This window comes from Corvus kubaryi, unplaced genomic scaffold (assembly GCF_017639235.1).
Source record: "Corvus kubaryi isolate FWS band 111438036 unplaced genomic scaffold, C.kubaryi_AGA036_p1.0 37394, whole genome shotgun sequence".
In the NCBI taxonomy this organism is placed as follows: domain Eukaryota; kingdom Metazoa; phylum Chordata; class Aves; order Passeriformes; family Corvidae; genus Corvus; species Corvus kubaryi.
This window is the reverse complement of record NW_024581133.1, coordinates 3,847,920-3,870,417: the sequence shown is the minus strand read 5'-3', so window position 1 is coordinate 3,870,417 and position 22,498 is coordinate 3,847,920. Positions and strand designations below refer to the sequence as shown.

The 22,498-nt window shown below is 37.1% G+C and overlaps 1 protein-coding gene across 2 annotated transcripts in view; it reads right to left on the bottom strand.

The window, feature by feature from the left end:
* The window catches only part of EFL1 (elongation factor like GTPase 1), a 65,121-nt gene that overhangs the window by 27,627 nt on the left and 14,996 nt on the right, over positions 1-22,498 (bottom strand). For both annotated transcript variants that reach the window (XM_042039308.1, XM_042039309.1), the window contains 3 exons: positions 19,321-19,472; positions 18,434-18,612; positions 17,637-17,772 (listed from right to left, as the gene is read on the bottom strand). In XM_042039308.1, coding sequence (XP_041895242.1) covers positions 17,637-17,772; positions 18,434-18,612; positions 19,321-19,472 — 467 coding nt within the window. The remainder of the gene's footprint in view (positions 1-17,636; positions 17,773-18,433; positions 18,613-19,320; positions 19,473-22,498) is intronic.

Below are 22,498 nucleotides of genomic sequence, written 5' to 3'. Positions count from 1 at the left end.
TAAAATAGGATTGCATGTTACAGGATCATGAATAGATGAGGTATCAGAAGTATTAATCAAAACAATCACTTCTCACTTTATTTCAATGTTTTTTTAAAATATTTCACCTACATTGAAAGGTACAGATGTTCAGAAGGCAGAGGAGGGGGAGGCAGCAGCCCGAGGCTGAGAAGGGAAGCATGGAATCAGTTGTGCTCTATCAGATTGAGCATGAAAACTGTTTAACATTAAAAGAAAGGAGATGGAGGCAAAGCCTTTCTACTTGAACATGTAGCAAAGTTCAATATTTATTTCTAAGTAGACAATAGAAGGCATAAACCCTCATACAATATTTTAGTATTTTTATGAGAGTACTGGAGGCAAGATGCAAATGAGCAAAGATCTAAAGTTCACTCGGGTTTTCAGCACCACAGAACACTTAATTCTTCTAATTTCTTGACCACATGCTTCCCACAACAGATCAAAACTACTAATCTCAGCTAATAGATCAATAACATCAAATGATTTCTTCATACATCAGACTAGTTATAGCATAGCCTAAAAACCAGCCAAAGAGAAAATGCCATTTTAGGCTTTATTCAGTTTTAGTAATGTCTCCTGAGAATGGGCAGACTTCACGTATATACTGTTTTCTTAAACTGAAGATTGTAAAATATAACTAACATCTGTTACTTCCCAGAATCAGTCATAAGTGGTGTTAAAATTAATGAGGCCTTCAGGCTCCGATCTTGCAAAGAATTAATTCTAATCTGCAGAAGTCTTGGAGGTTTTGTCATGTTTGCCTAGAAAAAGCCACATGAACACATTCCTACAAATTCTGCATTACACACCCCAGGTACATGGGGAATTTTAGAATCTGCCACTAGAAGTGCCAATTACAAAAGACAGTGGCAGTTAGTTTAAAAGCTCATTAAATTTTGTCCATCCATGCGCTGATTTATGTTTAACTGTAGAATCCCAATATACTTGATTTATATTTCATTACTTAAAAAAAGAACATAAGGCCTTTATCATTCAAGACATCAGGTAAATGCAAATACAGACTAATCAGTTATGAGGGTATTTCAGACATCACAGGCAGAAGCAGCACACTGATTACCAAATGTGTACAACATCCTGTGGGAAATGCCTGAGCCATTGACCATTTATCCTGTGAACTTGTAAGACATGCAAGTAACTAATTAAAATTCAATTTTCCAAGACCTGACCCAATGCCTAATTCTCTCTTTTAAAGGCAACCTCCCCACCCCCCAACACATCTGTCTATAAGTGATTTATGCTGGCTGATTTTGCTGCCTTGGGAAATATGGCTTAGAGTCTTCCAAAGCACCATGAATAATGGACCCCTTCAGTCTGCATTATGCAGAAATTGATGTTTATTTTAAATACAATAATTTTCAAGAGGCATAAAGAAGAATATAAAATTTCACTTCAAGCTAAAAGAAACCTTTAAGTAGCTCATTTGCAGTTACACAAGCAATAATATTTTGGGAAATAATTAATCAGAAGGATTCTAACCAAATAAAGCACCTTTCAAATGTCTCAGATTAGGACTATTTGACATAATGGGTGTAAAACAGATGGCATGAGAGGGAACAGGGATGTCTTAAATACACTTGTTATACCAGCAGCCTAGGAAGTTACTGATAATGAGTTATTTATCACATGCTCCACTTTAATAGCTAAATTAATTAAAAAATAAACAGAAAATGCACTCAAAAAAAAAAAAAAGAAAGAAGTTGCTGCAACATGAAAACCTATTACAGGGCCATTAATACTGACCTCAGATTGAAAATAATTCTTATTTTTTCACAGAATTATATTTAAATAATGGATTTTAAAAATCAGCTTCAGTTAAGTAATTCTGCCAGTCTGCCTCTGTGTAAATTAAGCATACCAAAATCAAGTATATTTAAAACATAAAAAACCCGTAAAAGTTAGGAATGCTATTTATCCTCTTTATCCCCCCAAACTATTTTCCCCAAAGGAAAGAAGACTGTAATTTTCACCCTAATTTCTGATTACTTCAGTTAATGTATCATTGAGAGTTATTACTGTAATTTGCAGTCTGCATAATTTTGACTTCCTAAAATATTGCAACATATTAACTTCCATTAGCTCTAGGACAAGAAAAAAAATGGGAAAAAAAATACACAGATCATTCCTAAGGTAAAAGAATTCTTAAGACTAGTACAGAGGACCACATAATTAAACTGGGCTTTAAAACATTCCTCTATTTCAAAATAAAGAAATTAAATAGAACCAATCATGATTTTTAATGTGTTGTTGCAAAAAAAAAAAACCCAAAAGCCAACAAAACAACTAATAAGATTTAATTTTATTGACCTCACATGAGTCTATATGCATTGAGAACATCCCCAACACCGCTCTCTTCATTTGCTGCAAACAAGCATGAGCCTCACACTGACAGAAGATACCAGGGAAGGAGCTTGGAGCTTTAACACCTCCACATCTGGAAAACCCTTAGTGTTTTAATTCCCTTTTCTACAGGAATAACCATAGTCAGTGTCTACTTCATTTGCATTAGAGGATAAAAGCAAAAGAGACCCCACCCCAAAAAGCAGTCTGAGAACACCATCTCAAATACAGCTGGGCTGATCTACAGCCAGCTGCCCCCCAAAAGAACAAGCTTGTCCCCACTGCTGGCCCCCCAGCACCAGCATTTGTCAGACTCTGGGTGAGACAATTCAGGATACTAAATAAACAGTGTAAAACTAATCTAATAAAAACCAATTTTTCCTCTCACCCAATTTTCACTCCCTCTATCAACGCATTAAGAGGCTCCTGCTGACGTTTTGTCCAAGAACAGGCAATTCACCATATTAATCCTACTGAAACCTCAGTGGCATGTTGACACCAACCAGAAGACCAGGTTTAACAACCAGCATCTCCTAAAACTAGTTAAGAGACCTTTTCCCCCTTTCCCATCCATGTAGAGGGGGCAGCTAACACCTCTAGGTTGTGAAAAAAGTTAATTGGTCTCCATGCCCCACCTCTGTTGCCCTCCCAAAGGAGGCCAGGCTGGCTGACATTGTGCTGCCTAAGCAGCAGAGCCCACAGATGAGGTATCGAGTGTCACCCACAGGCAACAGCAGTGGCTCGGCTGCTGCTCCAAGACAAAGCAAAACCTTAAAACATACACACAAAAAAAAAAAAAGCCAGCTGCTTTTCTGAGCAGAAGTAACGTGGCCATTTGCCACTGCTCTAAACGTCTGCATCAGCTTTAAACGCTTTGGAGGAGTTCCAGATAGATAAACCTTTTTTACTAAAAATGAGAGGCATTTCTGCTAAAAATGCCTGAGCACTGAAATGACTCTTTTTGGTCAAGAGGCAAGGCTTTCAATACAGTATGTCATACTTCCTGATGGGATTGCGGACACGAAAGAATCTGGTAAAAATGGAGTATGTTTTTAGTCCCTTTTCCAAAGTAAACGCAACTCCTGTAATCACACAGGCTCCCCTCAACAACTTTTAAACACGTTGTCAACTTCCACGAAGTTCACCAGCAAGAGAGAGGGGAGGGTTCAGGTGTAATTAAGTTTCCACAAGTTATGTAAAATCAATGGCTAAGTACTGAAGGGAGACCAAAATTGGTGAGCTCACTGAAGAAAGGGCAGGCAAAACACGATCATTGTATGTCCTGGCTGGAAGCAGCTGCCTGGCGACCAGCACGCGCATCCCGGCCGGCCAACTGGGACACAACTGCGGGAGAGGGGAGGCGCAGCAGAGAGGGGAGCTGAGGATTTTAAGGACATCAGTCCACAGGAATCCAGGCTTTGTTAGTAACACTGCTCAGAGGACTTTCTTTTGAACATCACGAAACAATTAGTCTTTTGTGCAAAAGCTCCGAAAAATACAACCATCAGGATTCTAGACATTTTATATCCCATTTTGAGAGCTTCTCAATCATGTGTGCTTTCCACTACCTAGTCCTCATCAGCTCCAGCAGGCTAAAGAGTGGGAAATGGGTCTAAATATCTCTGTGTAAGCGCAATAACTGATGGAACAAGAACTGCCAGTGGGTGGCATTCTCATTTACAGTAACTGGTTCACAGCCGTGCAACTCACACCGGTTGGTGACCCAATACTTCAACATTGCATAAAGCGTGATTTGTACAAATCTTAACATATGACACTTGGAAAACATCAAGTCTTTGGGTGAGTATTTGTTGCTCAATATTATGTTTCACAAATCCAATTAGTCACTGAAACAGATCTGTGTCAAAGCTGGCACTCCACTGAAGCTTAAAATGTCAGTAACAGATAGACTGACATTATGCCCCATACGTTAACTTAACTGTAAAACTTACACATTCAGAGTGGAGTTTTTCTATCTTCCCACCAGTACATTGTCTTGGCACAGTCTGCCTACATTCAAGACAATAATAATGCACTTAAACCAACATCGAGTGTCTTAGAAAAACTTCCTGACTTCAAATTTATTGGGATAACAGAAATTACCTCTATTCTATCCAGAAAAACTTTGGCTCACATCACAGCTGCGGTTCTTACACTCACTGCAGTTTTCCTGCTGCAAACTCTGTTTTCACACAGACAGGACCAGAAGCAAAGATTGCAATACAAAATTCTCAGTACCAAATTAGGTGAATTATCTATCAAAACATGCACGCTCAAAGGAAGGTAACCAAATGTAAAACCCCACAAAATCATTATCTACAGTCCATAACAGTCATGACAGAGGAGCAGCCTTGGAAAATGGAGCTTTTCATTTTTAAAAACCACTCTTGAATTTTGCCCCTATACATAACAGACCTCACTGGAGGGAATTAGGTAGTAGGGAGCAAGAAAGTTTAGAAACTTCTTTTAGTCTTAATTAGATGCAAAAAGGTAGCTAAATTTGGTTCCAGGCCTTAATGACAAAATTTCAAAATACAATCAAGTAAGGTGAGCAGGTGTTCTGCATCCTAAGACACAAACTCAGCATTAACAGCCCCTTGAACATTATTTCTTGCCTATCTATGACTGGAATTAATTCTTTATAAATAGCATTCTTACCCATTCAGATTCTCAAACATGTAAAACTAGAAGTACTATCTAGGCTTGTTATTTTCAAATCATACCGGTTTGACAATGAAATTACAATAATTTTTACTAGCTAAATACAAAAGGAGTTGAAACTCACACTGCTTGGTTTGCGAATTGCAGAATACTTCTAGTAAATAATAGCTTTTCCAATTATTTACAAAATAAAAAAGCACTACAAACAATCTGAACTTTGAGCCTAAACTATCCAGTGCTGCCCCTTTAACACTGTTGTTTAGCAGTGCTCCACAGTTTGACATCAGTTGATACTCCTAAATATAGCTCTGCCTTAAGTCCCCCCCACAGTTCACAGCCCAGACAAAGCCAGCTCCATGACTCACAGCCTGACACAGGCCAAACAACCCTCACAACACTTCTGAAATTTAATCTGAGACATGAAACATCAAAATTTCGAGAAAATATTTAGAAAATTAGTCACTAAAACACAGCCTTTATTAACAGTCTCTTGAATTTTTAACCTTCCCGTTTGCTGCACAGGATTGTGATTCCCTGTGAATCACGTTCTTTCAGTGGGGTTATGTGCAAAAATGATTCCAAACTGGTCTTCCCCACTCAGACTCCCATGCCCTCCGTGCAATCCCTCACTGCTTTTTCTGAACTCCTTGAAGAAGCTTTGGTAACAACAGACAATGGAAGGAATAAATGAAGGCTTTTGTGGCTAGTTCAAATGTAGAAGTAGATGCATTTCACAGCCACAGATGGTATTCACTGGAAGGATGCTGTGTATTACACGAACCAGGTCTACTACACAATAAGAGGAACACTTCTCCACAGGCAGGTGTGAAAGCAGGTATTCTGCTCCTCTCCCCCTTACACAGAGGCCTGGCTAACATTAGGAAGTGCTCCAGCAGGAATTTAGAACACATTCAAGTAAATTGCCCTCACAGATTAGTGGTTTTGCATAAACAGTGCCAGTTAAAAGAAGAGCTTCAGCGTTTACTTAGGCTGTGGTTAACTAAAATATTCTCATATACTCTTACTTTATTGACATGGGATAACTAAGGTAATACAAATTAAAAGTAGAGGTAGAATAACAGAAATACAGAGAGAAAGGTCGAATAGAAAGGGAAAACAAGAGGTTAACACTAAGATTTGGGCTGGGGAGCTTAGGGGGAAAAGGGTCGATTTCAGAGCCACCTTAACACTCCAAAGACAGCTGAGGGAGGTCCAGCCTAATTTCTGCAGTCCGGCTATTACTCTGAGCAGAAAGCAATTAGTGTAGCAATGAAAGTTAAAGAAACATCCAGAGAGAAGCTCTTTTTCATATAAAGCAGTAGCTGCTCTCAGGACAAAGAAAGTGTCAAAAAAAAAAGAAGCTGAACAAGATGTTTTCATGTTAGTGCCTTTGCTTAACACTACACTGCCTCTGAAACCTACAAATTTCCAAGTTGAGCTAATACGTAAGAACCATGCTGATTGCAGATTTTTGGCTCTCAGACTACTCTGTGAGATTAATTTAATTTAGAGTCAAAACATTTGTAGATTTTCTGCATGAAGAAATGCACATTAAAAACCATAATCCGAAGTTTTCACTACGCTGACAGTGCTGTGAATCTGTATGAGATCTTCACCCGAAGTGGAAATAGCAGCACTTTTTGTATTGTATGAAAAACAGTGTCCTCTGGCTTCACATTAAATGGGAGTAAGCAAACAGTTCAAGGATAAAACAAGTTAACTGGTTCCTATAGCCAGTTCCTGTAAAGAAACATGGACAATTACATGACAATTCTCTAACTACCCTAATTTCTCAACGAATCATCCTCATAACTCAGATGCTCTGAATATTGAGATATTTGATATTCAACTAAAATACAATCCTTATCAGACAGTTGTATATATTCATGCTATAATAAACAAACTCAGTGAAAACCAGAAGACCACTAAATTTGTTCTTTAGAACTGTTTTGTTCACAGGATACTTGTTTAAAGATGGGAAAAACCCTTATTCAATCAAAGCCACATAAAGGTGCTTCCATTTTGCAGAACCTTAGAGAAAAGTTTGTACAGAAAGAGAGAAAATTAGATATTCAGGACAATTGTAAATTTTTATTGCTAAAAAACACATATAAAGAGAACAACTTCCTGAGGTACTAAAGCAGAAAAAGGAAAGATTTAAAAGAAAATACTCAGAAGAGAAGAACTCTGCAAAAGTAGTAACAAACTAGATTTAACCAACAAAGCCTACACTGCCTAGAAAAACCACGTTTATCCATCACTTATTCACTGCCTCCATCAGGGCACAGAGAGGATGACATTTTGAGACAACTAAATTAATTTCTAGATCCAAGTTTCTCCTCCCCTGCCCCCAGTGTTATACACAGTATATTTCAGCACTGATAAACAAGGAGACAGGAATGAAAATCTTTTCTATCATTAATGTGATTATTTGTGTTATTTAGGTTGTGTTGGGAAAAGCACGGTGTCCTGCCTGAGACTGCAAAAGGATAAAGAAGCAGAACTGTATTTGAGGCCTGGCAAGAGAGAAGCTGTGTTAGGACAGAACTGCACACACATACTATACACAATACATCTCTATGATACAGAAAACAGTGATTATCCACATGGATAACTTTATGATTTAATGTCATTTTTACACTCTTCAGTGTCTTTGCAATTGCACACTTGAGTAAAAGTCCAGCCTAAATGACACCTGAGGCAGCATTCCAGTTACATTTTTATTTAGTTACCTGCCCTCAAGTATACTGTAACTTGATACTCTGACAAATGCCTACATTTCACACCTTTTTGTAGACGAAGTGACTACCTTTGCAATGAAGCTGCAACTTAATTCATCAGATAGAAGTTGAACTTTATCTGAGAAAAACAGCTAAAGGAAAAGCCAGATGATTAAAAGTACACACACCTTTTCAAAGATGTCAGTATTTGATTCATGTATACCATCACAGTAGCAAGAGAGATGCATTTTCCATAAATAACATCCATAAAAAACCCAATATCCTTTTAGAATACAACTTCTTTTCTGCATTGGTAACTGGACACATTCCTAAACAGATTTGATTTATGGTGTCTTTTTCATGTCTGAATTACTATACATGAATTTACATGCAGAAAGGCGTATGTTTTCAAACTCATTTGTACTTAAAGCAATTATTTTGCACCTATTTCTGAAATGACACTGAACATTCTCAGTTTGAATTTTAAAACACTCATGGTCACATTAAATAAAGGAAATGTTCCTTTACAACAGGTTTCTGAAAGTTTGAGCTCTACAGCAACAACTTCTGCAAAGGCAATTCCCTAGCATGTTTAATTCAGAAGGAAGAAAAGCCTAATGCCATTTTGTACAGGGGGATAAAAGGTTCATTTATATAGTCTAAATACAGAGCCTTGTTAAATCAGATAATTTACACCTCTGATGAAAACTGAACCTCAAACACTAACTCCTCAAACGAGGCCTGTTTGCTGAATCTCTTGGACATTTACTCCAATGCCCTGATGTCCCAAGTTCATCCCTGGACTGTTGTTTCCCACTTCCTCAATACAGCATTTCATGTTAGCTGCACTAACAGGCAGGATTTTCTTAGAAATGGAATGCTAATAACTTTGAGTACAAAACTGAAGTCACTGTGGTTCCTCTGTTATAGATCCTCATTTAGTAATGGACACTGAAGTCTCTAGAGATTTTTCACCCACCAAGGCAAGTTAGATGGTTTCCCTTAGAACCACATCAGAGGAAAAGAGGGAGCAAACAGCTACACTACAGACACCTACTAAAAAATGCTGACATTCTAGTTTTAAAGAGGATACTGGCTTTAAAAAAATACAACACACCAAAACAAAACAAACATGCTCCAAGTAATTTTATAAGCAGACTGAGGGAGGGCATAGCATTCAGGCTCTTCAAATGAAAACATGAGGTCATTTCCCCAAATCATCACTGAGGCATCTCAGTATGCTGTAAAAAAATCCCAAATGCAACATTATAGATGTGAGCTCAGCAAATAACCTCAAAACTTCACCTTAAGGTTTCTATCACCATTTTACACTGATGATAGTAACTACTTTAACTTCTTCTATTCATACACTATTGGAAAAGAGGTTCATTAGCCAAGTAATAAATATGGCTATTTCTGTAGATAACTTCTCCCTTTATTTATACATGCACTTTCATATAGAGAGAGACTAAAAATAGTACACTGATGCTGACTTAAAGACAGTAAGTGTGTAACACTGGGGGAAATCCCCGTCTTTTCATTTTAAAGAGACTTGCAAAATTACACCCATCCAACCACTCACAGAAGATTTGGAGATTTTGGAGATAAGCCAGGTAGTATCTGAGACCTAAACCCACAGTTAGCTACTGAAAGGCTGAGTAACACCTGCCCAGGGGCAATGACTACAGAAGTCAATTGTCCACTCTGACACAAGAGGAGCCAGGCCCCTCTAACACTGGCCCTGAATTCTGAACAATGGATAGCAGTGTGGTAACAAGCATTGGACAAATGTGAAGTCTCACGGCCAAGAATCACTTCTTTTTGCAATAAACACTGGGGTGATAAACAGCCAACTGCCTGCACCTCAGACCCTCTGCCCACTCTATTTCTAGATGTTTATATTAAGTAGCTGCAGAGCATGTGCCTTCTGCTGTGCTCTGAGCTCCTTCAAGCAGCAGTGGTATGAAATTGTCTCGATTCTTGTTAGTCCCACTGCTGCCCACAGGCACACAAGTAGCAACAACCAACACCGACAAGTCTGGGCAGTTTTCCTTCTGGTATTATTTGGGAAACCTCAAGCATCAGCAAGTAGCTGTCTGCAGACAAACCCCACAGAATCAGGAGCTTGCCTCGCATTTAGGAGATTATATAGAAATCTGATTTCCATTCACACAAAAGCTCAGATTTTACAGATTATAGAAACTAAGAGTTGCTATAAAGCTGACATAGAATGTTTCATTGCAGTCTCTCCTTTCCTCAAAAACTTAATCATTTGCATTTTTTCACACTATAATCCAGCAGGGGTCCAGAGCAAATTTACAAGCATTTTTGGGTAGATGAATGTATTATGACTTTAGCTTAAATAGCCTTATACAGTTCAATTTTTTAAATATTATTAAAGAACCCCTTGTATTTCAGTGGCAAGACAAAACAAATTTTTAAAATCTCATCATCTCATCATGAAAATTAGAGCAGAGAACATTCCAGAAGCACTAGAGAATTTAGAAATGTTTTTCTTCAAAAAGAATTACTACACTTATGATTTCCTTTTATAGTCTTAATAAGTTACAGTCAGAAAAACAGAAAAAATACAGCTACTCAAAAAGCAATTTAAATTCTAAAAAAAAAAAAAACAACCAAAAACCAACCAAAAACATCCACAAAAAAACCTCAAAACAAAAAAGGCTTTATAAGGAAACTCTTAAACCATTCAAAGTATCCTTCCAAAAAAACAAATTTAGCTGAGTTAATAAAGACACATGTCAGTGCTATAACTCTGACCTAAGACATGGCATGCTTTTTTCCTCTCTAGTGATATCTTGATATTGATTTGAAAACAAGGTAATGAATCACTTATTTCTTTTGCAATAAAGTTTGTCAATTCAAAGCCCCCGAAATAAATCACATTAAATGGTGAGGCAAACAGGGCAAAGGAAACTCAGCAGATGATCAGCAAAATAAACTTCTAATTTCATTTGGTGCTAGCTCATCAGCTGTGCACCATGTCATGTTATGTTGCTCTCTAAGCAATACTAATTTCTCAACCTGCCTTGTTAGAAGCACACACAGCAAAGAGCAGGAACTGCAAAGGGACTAAATCCACTATGGTTAAAATAGAGTTAAAGAAAATGGTTTCAGTTTCCAGCCCTGAAAGAGGCCAAACAACAGATTAACTATTATGTCTTTAGCTCAAAGAAACAACTTGAACATATTCAATTTTTTCAACAATTTAACTACTAATAAAACACTACCTGGGTAGGAAAATAATATAAGTACTATGGTGTCAGGTAAATGCAGCAGTCCACAGAGATTAAATGTCATTCAACAACCAAATCCATTCAATTATATACCTTTTCCTCAACAGTGCTGGATTACTAAAAACTGGTTTAAAAGGCAAGGTTATTTTATAGGCATTATAAGATGGCAGTTAGAGATAAAAAGTGTAAGCATTCCAAAACTGAAGACAAAGGTTTGAGTTTTCTTTGTTTCATTCAGTACTCTGGGCTAATTTCAGTAACATTCTGGAGGAAGACTGCCCTCCTGTGTTCACCAACCACAGCAGGCTGGGATGAGACAGCCCATGCAGCTGGAATCACTTCAAGCTGGCGATTTTATTTATTTTATTCTTTTTTTTCAAATAATCGCATTACTGATTCAGAGAGAGAAATTAGCCCACCAAATGTTTGCACAGAAATACACGGCTGGTGAACAGCAGGCCTGTTCCTAGTGCTCTCGCAGAAGGTGGTAATGCCTGCTAGCTGGCATCAGGCCTAGAAAGCCATTCTGGGCCTTTAAAATGGCACTGCTGCTCGCAGCTGCTCTTTGCTCTTAACAGAGGCTGCTTATTAAAAGCTCCTAAATTGTTCAATGAAGTCCTTAAGGAATAAAATGCTTGTTAGACACCTTGTAATGAGGTTAGCTGTACTCCTTCACACCAGCTCTACATGCTACTGCAGCTCTGTGGCACCTATCTTCAGAAAGGTACCAAAAAATACAGAGGTATGAATCCATCATCACCCACATTTCCTATGCCACATTGTTCCCATGTCAAGAATCCTGTAAGTGCTTTATAAATAATTAAAACATGAAAGAACGCTGTATGGGAAAACGAGCATTTTAGAAATGGAAACACCAAGGTACACAACAGTGTGTCAAATGTAGGAAGTCTGACAGTGAGCTGGCAACAGGAGGGACTTCTAGATTCCTGCTTTTAACAATGTAACTTGGTAAGTTAAAAAACCAAATGCTCCTAATTTGGTGGAACACTTGATATTCACATAGCAAACTGCATTTGGAAACATTCAGGAAATCATCCAGCCTCCTACGAGCCCTGCACTAAAGCACTACAAATCTAGCGTCAAGGGAAAAGCTTTTCTTTTAACAGTATTCAACAAGACACAAAAAGCACCTCAATAGTTGTATAGGCAGCTCTAAGATCTAGGTTTGTACACTAGCAAACACAAGTCCACTGTTATGGTACTTGTGGAAAAAAAGCAGCACACAGATCAATAACTTAAGATGCATGTCATTCTGAACTCGTGTGTGGGCATGCACAACATGCCTCGAGATAAATTTTATTCCAATTAACAAAAATGTATCACTGAATGATCCTTCAATTATTCATTCAGGAAAAATATGAGACTGAGCCAATTTTTAAAAAATCCCACATGATTACTCACTTACACAACTACCTAAACCAGTGCTTTCAAAAATGTGTGTTGGTTTTTACATCAGCACTTGCTTACATTACTTAGAAATGGTAATCAACATCCAGTATGGGAATTCTAAGCCCTTCATCTGTGCATGATATGATCACAAAATCCACTACCTTTTTCCCTTATTTTTTAAATACTTTCTTACACTACCTCCAACAACCCTTTTTTTGCGGAGAACAAAAAAGCATTTTGTCTCCAATTAGAGGGCAGCAACAAGAAAAATTATTAAAAAGTGAGGGAGAAAAAAAATGAAGCTATTATTCTGTGCATCTGGAGGGCATGCACTTGTTAAATCTTTACTTATGAGCCCAGATTACTTTTTCCTCACATATTGCCTCATGATTTTTCCTTTGTCACTTTGGGGATCACTCAGTTCTTTTTACAGTCTTCAACCACAAGAATTTCACAACAATTGCTACAAAGTGATGCTTCTCCTGTAATTGTACTTTTTCTTTGACTGGTTCAAATAAACAAACAAATAAATAAATAAATAAATGTATTTATATACATAAGGGGAGAGAGATTCTTGCATAGGAACAAGCAAATCAACCACCCCCCTCTTCCTTTAGCATTCCCCATAATACAGACTAATTAACAGTTCAAAACACTTACTGGTGTGAGACAGAGTTTTAATTTAGACTAAATACTCTTAACTTAGAAACATAATTGAAATAATTTAGAACTTGCATATAATAATCTCTTTTGTGGGGCTTTCAACACTGTTTCAATTTAAGTTCTTGTTTTGCCTCCTGGTAAACAAGCAACATTTTTTTCTTTCATGGAAAGACCTAAAAAATACTGCTTCCCCACAACTCTCATTAACAAAAAAAAAAAAAAAAAAAAAAAAGAATTGTTTGTGGTAATGTTAATTTTTCTATTTGTGTACCTGCATTATCAGTCTCTACGGCTTGTTAAACAATATCTAACACTACTCAGCAAACAAAAGAACTTACCTACAACATCCAAACTAAACCAATTAATATATTCCAACTGGACCACTTCTAATTTTCCCTTTTAGAAGAGAAACCAAGCACTAGTAAGAAGAGCTATGATAATCAAATTAGAGACCAGTGGATTTCACACTACAGCCAGGGTTCACCTCCTGTCAAATCCAACACCTCTGGAGATGTTTGCAAGGGCAGCAGGAACCTCCAGTGCCACTGATACTCCCAAGGGGAGTGTCCCAGCAAGAACCTAAGCTTCTGTAACTCTCACTGAAGAAGCTGAAACCTCTGGATAGCCAGATGATTGCCTACATCAAGCTCCTTTTTCTGTTGTATTTTTGCTGTAGGAAAGAAGGACAAGCCTTTAAGGAGCATGGGACAGTTAGAGTAGCTTGCTATTTGCATAGATGATACTATGGAAACAAAGGCCAGTGTTAATTATAGTGTCACTGAGAATGTACATCAGTCCAGCAGTCTTTGGAATATAATATTTAAGTACCATTTCTCTCCTAAAAGTTCCAGAAGGACAGTACTGTCCAAACAGCACATATTGTGTCCGAGGTCTACGATACAGGACTTTTCTTTCCAATGGGTATTCAGACAGCTTCCAAAAGTGAAGCACAAAATGTGCCTGAGATGTCTTGGAATCAAAAATCAATTTATTTTGACATAAGGATTTGGGTGGCACACATAATTGTCACACTTAATGTCTGCAAGTACAGAGTACATCTATATTTGGAATTTAAGCATGGTTCTGGCATACCTAGCTAGAATTCACAAAGCAGAACACTGTTTCTGTTAAGATAATAAGGCCTCAGCCCAAGTGAAGCTGGTACAGAAGCTGATATGGCCCTGAAGTCAGGACAGAATGACCCAGAGACAGCCAGCACTACAATCAGGTCCATGCAGATGGACCACTGGCAAGACCAGGATCTCACTCCCAGAACTGTCAGAGTGATGCCCACCGGGAGGTTCAAATTCAGCAGCTGCACACCTTGGAATGGCATCTGACGTGACAGAGGACAAATAAGCCATTCCTGAAACAGTGCACCAAGACACACGATTTATTTTTGGACCAGTACTCCAACATTTTTCCAAATTAAACCTGCAGATACCTCATGGCCCATTCCACTGACTATCATGTTCTTCATTCAGCAGCCTCAACTCAATACAAGAGCCATCTGGAACCCGAGGGCACATGCCTAATCTGGTATAACCTTATCTGCTGCTCCAGTAACTAGATTCTCCTCCTGCAAGGTCTCTGTTCATTCAAAGGAGTACAAAGAACAGCCTTGCAGTGCCAGTTAACAAGTAAAATATCCTGTCTGCTGGCACAGGACATCTCACAGACGTGCTGGTGGGGAAAAAGGTGACAAATAAAAAGGTGAAAAATAAGAGAGTACTCTCTTCTCAGAGGGCACTTTGTTCATATACTCCTTTTTAGTTCTCAGATAAATCAACAGTCCTGCTAAATTACAGATTCTACAAACTGGGTGTTTTTGTCTAAGACAAGGATTTTATTCTTTCCATAGACTATTCTGACAAATAATTTTTAGAAGAAGATTTATTACAAAGACTTTATTACCCTTGGTCCCCAAGAACTTCTTGTTTTCAATCATATTTCACCTCCTACTCAAGGCCTACAAAAATGCACAGTAGTCACAAGTTTGCAAAGAAAAATTCTGAATAACAAACAGCTCTATGGAAGGGTTCTATTTTGTATTTGCCATATTACTTGAAAATGACATACTGCTTAAAGCTTTTTGACAAATACTTTTGGCTAAACAGTCAAGCTGCAAACTTCCAACACAAATTAACCAACACAAAATATTTTGTATCTCCTAACTTCCAGGAACTCAAAATAATACCAGAAAATAACTGCCCAAAGCTTTCCAGAATGGCCACACATATTAGACAAGGACATAGTATCTCTTTCCAGCTTGATGTTGTGGAATTCTGTTTGTCACAGCTCTGCAGTTCCAACACGCTACGCTTCACTGCCCTTTCTATTCAGGATATTTTGCAATCTCAGATTTTCATCAATTAAAAGGAGAGTAGTATTTGAAGGTAATATTAATTGAACAGAAGGAACAAGGGATTAAATCTTTCCGTCTTTGGTAAAACAACCTCTGTATCAAGCCTTGTCTTTGTCATTAAACCTTTGCATAAGCCAGTATAAAGGATAAAAAGGCCGCTTACTAGTAACAAGCAGATCCTTCCTTTCAAGAAACAATGTATAAATATTAGCAAAAAAACCCCAAACCCTGATGAAAAAATCTGAAAAAATCTGTATCACGAGTCTAAAGTGGAAATAGGCAGTCATGATTAACTGTGTATTCCTTATGGCAATAACTTAATTATAGAGTGAAACCACAGAGCTTTCAGAAAAGCTTCCTTAATTTACTATATAATCCACAAGCAATTTCCTTATATGGCTGGAGAGAAATCACTCCTGTGTGCTCTAAAGCTGGAAGACAAATGGCCTTACAAACAGAAATCACTGTTACTAACTGGAATAATAAAAGTCTTGCATCACCATTGTTACACATTCCTTTCATATAAATGCATTGCATTTTCTTCTGAGTGTGGTAAACCATCATCAAATCATTAAATTGTTTATTGAATTTATGTAAATCAACAGTGCAGCCTTAGAGGGAAATGGGAGAAACAAAGGAAGGGCATTTAGGATTTTTAGTCTAAAAAAAAAAATCATTAAAATTACATTAGATGTAAAAATCCAAATACAGACTTGAGCTTCTATGTTTAACATAAAAATTAAACCTTGCTTTGGGTCATCACTTTACCATGAGGTGATGACAAAGGATGAAATACCAAACACAGTCTGGCTAACTGTCAATTCTGATCTTAAAATTCCAATGAATTCTTCTAAATATGACCATTTAGAACTCATATTACTGAAGTAAACTGCTTTTCTTTATGGAAAAGTTAGATGCCACTGAAGAGCAGCCTTCAGCACCTGACTACCAACAACTTCTGGTAGAATCTGATGGTTACAAAAAGGTTTCTTAAAATTTGGTCCAACTCTTAACACTAAAAACATAACAAAATCCTCACAATACATTTTGTCTCTGCAGGAAGCAGCTCCAGGAGTATTTACTAAGTATGAAGACCACATCCTTTCATTTTTACTGCAGAGTGTTTTGGGATGGGTTTATTTTTCCCCAAACTCTTAATCATTTTTTGAGGTACACAGACCATATACTTCATCTATTTTCAGATACTCACTCATATACACACTCAGGCACACTCACTCACCATTTTCATACTGCAAATGGTCAATTACAATCAGACTACAGTAAGGTATAATTCAGAATTTTAAAACATTAAGCTTCCAAATGAAATAAATTCACCAGCTGCTTATGTTCTGAATGCTAGGCCCATGATAAAGGAGACAAAGCACAGTTAACTGCCTAAATTAAAAAATTTCAACCCTTACAGGGTACACCTATTTTTCATTAACTATATATATACACCATAAATTTCTAAAAATCAGGCAGTACACATGAAAATATTATTGTATTTTGCTGTAGTTCAAGCACTTTCATTAACACAATGAAAAAAAAGAACCAAGTCATTTTTAGAGTTTACACTTTCTAAATTCTTAACATTACTTTTGTTATGAAAAAAAAGAGACAAATAAAGGACAAAACCAGTGAAGAATGCTACTTATTCTAGAGCAAAGCAGCTCAGAATCTGGCACAAAAGAACATAACTCAATGATTAGGTTGACTTTTACAACTTCGTCCATGGAGAAAGTGACAAAATTGCCACAGCCATAAAAAAAGTAATTTTTAGCACCAGAGTTCAAACAGACCCATAAATAAAACTACACTCATCCACATCACTAGAAATGTCACATTAAAGAACTTCCACTGTTGGGAAAATATTATAAATAATCCTTGCAATTTATGAAATATGAGAATTTACTACTGCCTTTGGCAATTCCTGGCAGCAATGCTTCCCTGGCAATAATCCAACCTGAAGATAACAGGCTAATGTAATCCCCAGTTTTCTCCTCTTCAAAGTGCACACAAATCCCAACTTAATTGGACTGCCTTCCTTTTTTGCACATACAACATACGTAAAAATATTCACGGATTTAAGTTTTCTTATTTATTAATCACATCACACCAATTTCAGTGTATTTTAGATGACATAAGGATTCAGGTTGTAGGAAATTAAATCCTAGTTCTTACCCAGAACATTTCCTGCAGGTACTTCCTCAAGATCTTCAAGCTCTCTTCCCATAAGTAAGTAGAGGTTCTCCAATGTACAGCATGTCATATGAGGGACTGCTGGCAGATCATCTGTGGCAGAGCACTGGGATGACAGCTACACAGAGCACAAAACCAGCATCTGGGTATTTATCACTTAGCTCGGATAAAAACCTCTTCCACAAAACCTCCTTGCATTCCAAAGCTAAAAAATACAACCTAGAGCATTTCCATCTCAAACCTTAGATGGTAAAAACCAACATACACTCCCAAAAATCCAGGCTTGAGGCAAATAAGTGAATGTTACCAAGAAGATAAAAAAAGATAATGCCTTCTTTGGCAAATTTTAGGTGTGTACTACTTCTACCTCACCTTTCATTATCACCAAAAAAACAAATGTTTTGAAGTAAATTCAAAAGTAATGAACTTCTTTGATCAGAATCTCAAAACATTTAACTCCAGTTTTCCCAACGCTATTGTGCACCTTCTGTTCCCTAAAAGAATTGCTTTTTCCTTCACATCTTTTTTAAAAACAAAATATACACATACTGGATTTATGGTTAGCTAATACAATACTCTACTTTATTTTGGAAATGTTAAGGTTTATAATGAGTTTGCAATCAGCTATTAGCACAATTACTTAAATTACTTTGATACTTTCTGGAATTTTGCACTTGAACTTTTTTTCTCTCTTTTGAGTGAGACACGTGTAAGAAGTTAAGTCATCAGTGCCTCAAAAGAATCCCAAGTTATTGCAACAGTTCACAGTCACCTCTTACCTTGTGCAGAGACTCAGCAGGATCATATTTTGGTCCTAAAACAAAGATTCTTTGCCCTCTTTTCACCACGCCGCTGAACACTCTGGCAAAAGCAATGAAATAGTCCTTGTTGTCTGCTTCCTGTTTCACAGCCTTTGAGGTCATGCTGTCTCCTTGACCAGTGAGCTGTTGCTCTTCACCTAACCAGTCAGAAAAATACATTAAGCATAAAACCACTTTCCTCATCTGAAGGAAAAAAAGTCAGCTATATATTATATTGCCACATGTGGCGAATCACAAAATAGTTCCAGTTAAAACAGACTTTTAAGATCCTGAAGTCCAACCCAGCACTGCCAAGTCCACCACAAACCCATGTTCCTCAGTGTCACATGTTTTGAGTATCCCCAGGGATAGTGACTCAATGACTTCCCTGGGCACACTCTTCCAATGCTTTACACTTTTGGTCAAGAAATTTTTCCCCTAAACCTTCCCTGGCACAGTCTGAGGACATTTCCTCTTGTCCTACCACTAAAGACCAACCCCCACAACTGCTACCCAGTCCTGCTGCTCATAACACTGCTTTTGTACCAATTTATTGGCTGTTTGGCGTTGAAAGTTACACAGTTTTTAGCAGAGCATCTCCTTCAAGCATCATATCCCTTCAAATAAAGTACTGAGATCAAGCACATTCTCTGGCTAAGGAACATGAGTCCATGCCACTATTTCACCATTTATAAACTATCAGCTTTCTTACAAACCCCTCCTCACTCTTTGTTCAGTTCCACACATTGAACTTTGGACTGGCACGTGGATGATGCACGATGTGGATTTGTACACAGCCCCTTGGCAACACCAAGACACTACTATCAAACATCCTCCTAAAAAACAGGTATCAAGGTACCACACACCTTTCGTATCACCAGTGTTCCCAGTTACTTCAGATGAATTTCCACTTGGGGGCTCTTCTGACAGCTCCTTCCCTTGACTTGCTGCCAATTTTTCTGCATGCCTTCGTTTCGCAAGTTCGCGCCGATGAGCGATTTCTTCTTGAGTTAATGGCCTACATTGTATTTTAAAACATCAGTATTTGGCAATGTCATTTATCTTAAAATAAGTAACAGTAATTAGAATACTCTATTTGATATAAGTAAAAACTCATGCAGAATGCCTTTTGTCCCCCAACACTGTAATTTGAAGTCAGCTAAAATTTACAAAGTCTTCCTCTACCATATTTAGGCTTTCATTTTTCTTCCAAATACATAGAGATCAAATACTGTCATTTTTAATTACTCGTGGTATCTTTATTATTTCAAGGTAATCTTTATAGCAAGTGCTCAAATGCAGGGAAAAGTCTTTGCCTGTTAAAGCTACCTTTCATAAAGTGAATAAGCCCATTAAGGCAGAAGACTTAAAACAGACAACAACAACAAAAAACAATTTTAATACTCTGATGCATCCATCCACTCACTGGTACACCCTGCCTTAAAGCAAAGTGCTTCAAAGTATGATTTAAAGCAATAAATAATAAAAGATAAAGAATATTATCAACATGCTTACGTAAGGCAGTATAAAGAGACTCGTTTGTCAATGCAAGCATTTTACACAGCAAAGTGATGTTCATTACACACATATGAAATGTAACAGCACTGCCCAAAACTGTCCATTTGATTTTTAAATCTGGCCCTAAGTAAAAGTAAGTTATTTGATGTTATCCTCTAATTTAATGATTACAAAGATAGAAAATAAATTCAGATACTAGTCATCTTCTCTTTTCAGTTATTACTCTTATTTCTATTAATGTCCCATATAAACGAGGGGAACCTAATCATTACAGATACTTTCAAGAATAATCTATTCTGTTTACTAATTTCAGTATCAACAAATTCTCAAGTAATGTGCCATTATGTGCCTGCATTAAAAAATAATCTTTAGTGCTGTAACTTAAAAGCAGAAGAAATAACTAAGTTATGCAGACATAGTTTTTTTAATGGAACCAGAATGCTTTCAATGTTGGAGTTTTTGTTTGTTTTTTGGTTTTTTCTGCATTGGGAGCAATGGACATATATATTGCTTTAATTCTACCTCAAGAGAAGGAATAGAAGTCTTTCTATCCTAAAACATGCATTTCTACAACACAACAGGACAAACTAATCACCAAGTCTTAGACCTTGACTTCAGCTGAAGAAGGTGAACATAACCCCACAGCAAAACCTCACCTACATGACTTGTCCTGCATTTGCTCACAGGATAGAGACAAAACCAACAGTCCTTAGTGTTCAAATGGTTTAGGATTTTTTCAATCAACTCCATGAAACACACAGCATTAAAACAAAAAGTGCCCCATTAGTAGTTTTAGCTTGTTTAGTAGCCTTGGATAAGTCACTTCCCCTCTTCAGCCTCCACACTTACACAGGTCAAGATTTCCTGAATAGCAACAGTAATGAATGATAAGAGGAAGACAACCACAGGAAGCACTACAGCAGTAGAGTCATTTTTGTTTACAGAACAGCCATATAAATATGATCTCTACTAAAAAAAAGGACAGCAAGATTGACTCATTTTGCCACATCAACTATTACACACTTCAAAATATGGAAAAACCCTTTTAATCACAGGTCAAAGGTTTTATGTGCAGTCAGTAGTTACTGAACACCTACTCTGCTCTTAACTGGATTAATTAGGGGCAGGAAGCCTTGAACAGATTACATGGCTGAGAACAACTCATGCCAGTAAGATTTTTATTTATATCATAATCAGAATGATTTCCTTCAAGAAAATCACCTTCTTGCACCTTCTGCAAGAGACTTAAATTAAGAAATGAGACACTTCATGAATCAAAATTCTTTAAAGAACATGAAGAAATCACTTGGAACAGTTATCATGCTTATCTTGAACCCAAATGTTCAATTTGAAAGAGTAAGAAAACTATACATAAGTTAAAAATCTCTCTCAAAGTTACCTAAGAGAGGCCCCAGGATAAAATGTCAGAATTTGAAGCACAGACTTTTAGAACTCAGAATCTGGGACAGACACATTGCATGTTAGAGAAAAGGAGAATGCAAGACAAAATCACCACTTCAAACTTCTTAGTAACTTCATTTTTTTTTAAAAAAAAGGAAAAAAGTGTCTCTTAAAACATGACAGAATTAAGAAAATGGATCTCTGAAATTTCAAATACTGTGGTATTTCTGTTTGGCTTCTTTATTTTACTGCTAAAGAGAGTGAGGCTTAACAATACAAAATGCAAAGCAGATGGTGGAGAAGAAAACTTTTTTATAATTTTTTTTTTCCTGAAGGCAGCTGTTCAAAGTTATTTAAAGGTTTGGAATGTTAGAAAAATTTCTAGAGGAGATAGATTGATAGGGAAAGTACAGATCAGACAGCCAAGGGTGTGATAAACATAGTCTATATATGATGGCATAGTATACATACAGGGACTGTGTATGCATTCCAACACATCTGATTGTCCAAAAATACTTTTCATTTTGGTAAATAATCCTGAGAGTGAAAGAACAAAGTTTCTTTGCTTTTTTCCACTTTACACAGTATTTTCCCAAGTATCAGTATATTTAGGTGTCAAATAGCCCTAACCACAAATATTAAAGGTACCTTAAGATTCTGAATGCACTGGTCTAAGTTGCAATATATATAAACACACTTAATAATATTCTCATTTTGCTAAAAAAGCAGATTGAGTGTAGGTGGGACTTTAACTAGCAGGTACAACCTAGACTTCCATCCTGGTTTCTGTCACCATCAATTTCTATAAAATTAGCCACTCCCAGTAGTATCATTAGAAACTACAAAAAGATAATGTTGTCAAACAAATCCTTTTATAGAGTTGTAACACAATCAAGCAGAACACAGAACAAGATTAATGCACATAAGGCACTGGATCTGAAATAAAACCAGTTTCAAATTATACCCCGATTTATTCAATTTCTCCAGTTGGCAAAACCAATCAGAAGCAAAATCAATTTTGAACAAAAGCTGCCCACACCAAAAGAATGGTTGCTTCTTCTTTTTCCCCCCTTCCCCTTTTTCACTCCATTAGAAAGGATCAACTGCCTCATAATATTGGCAGGA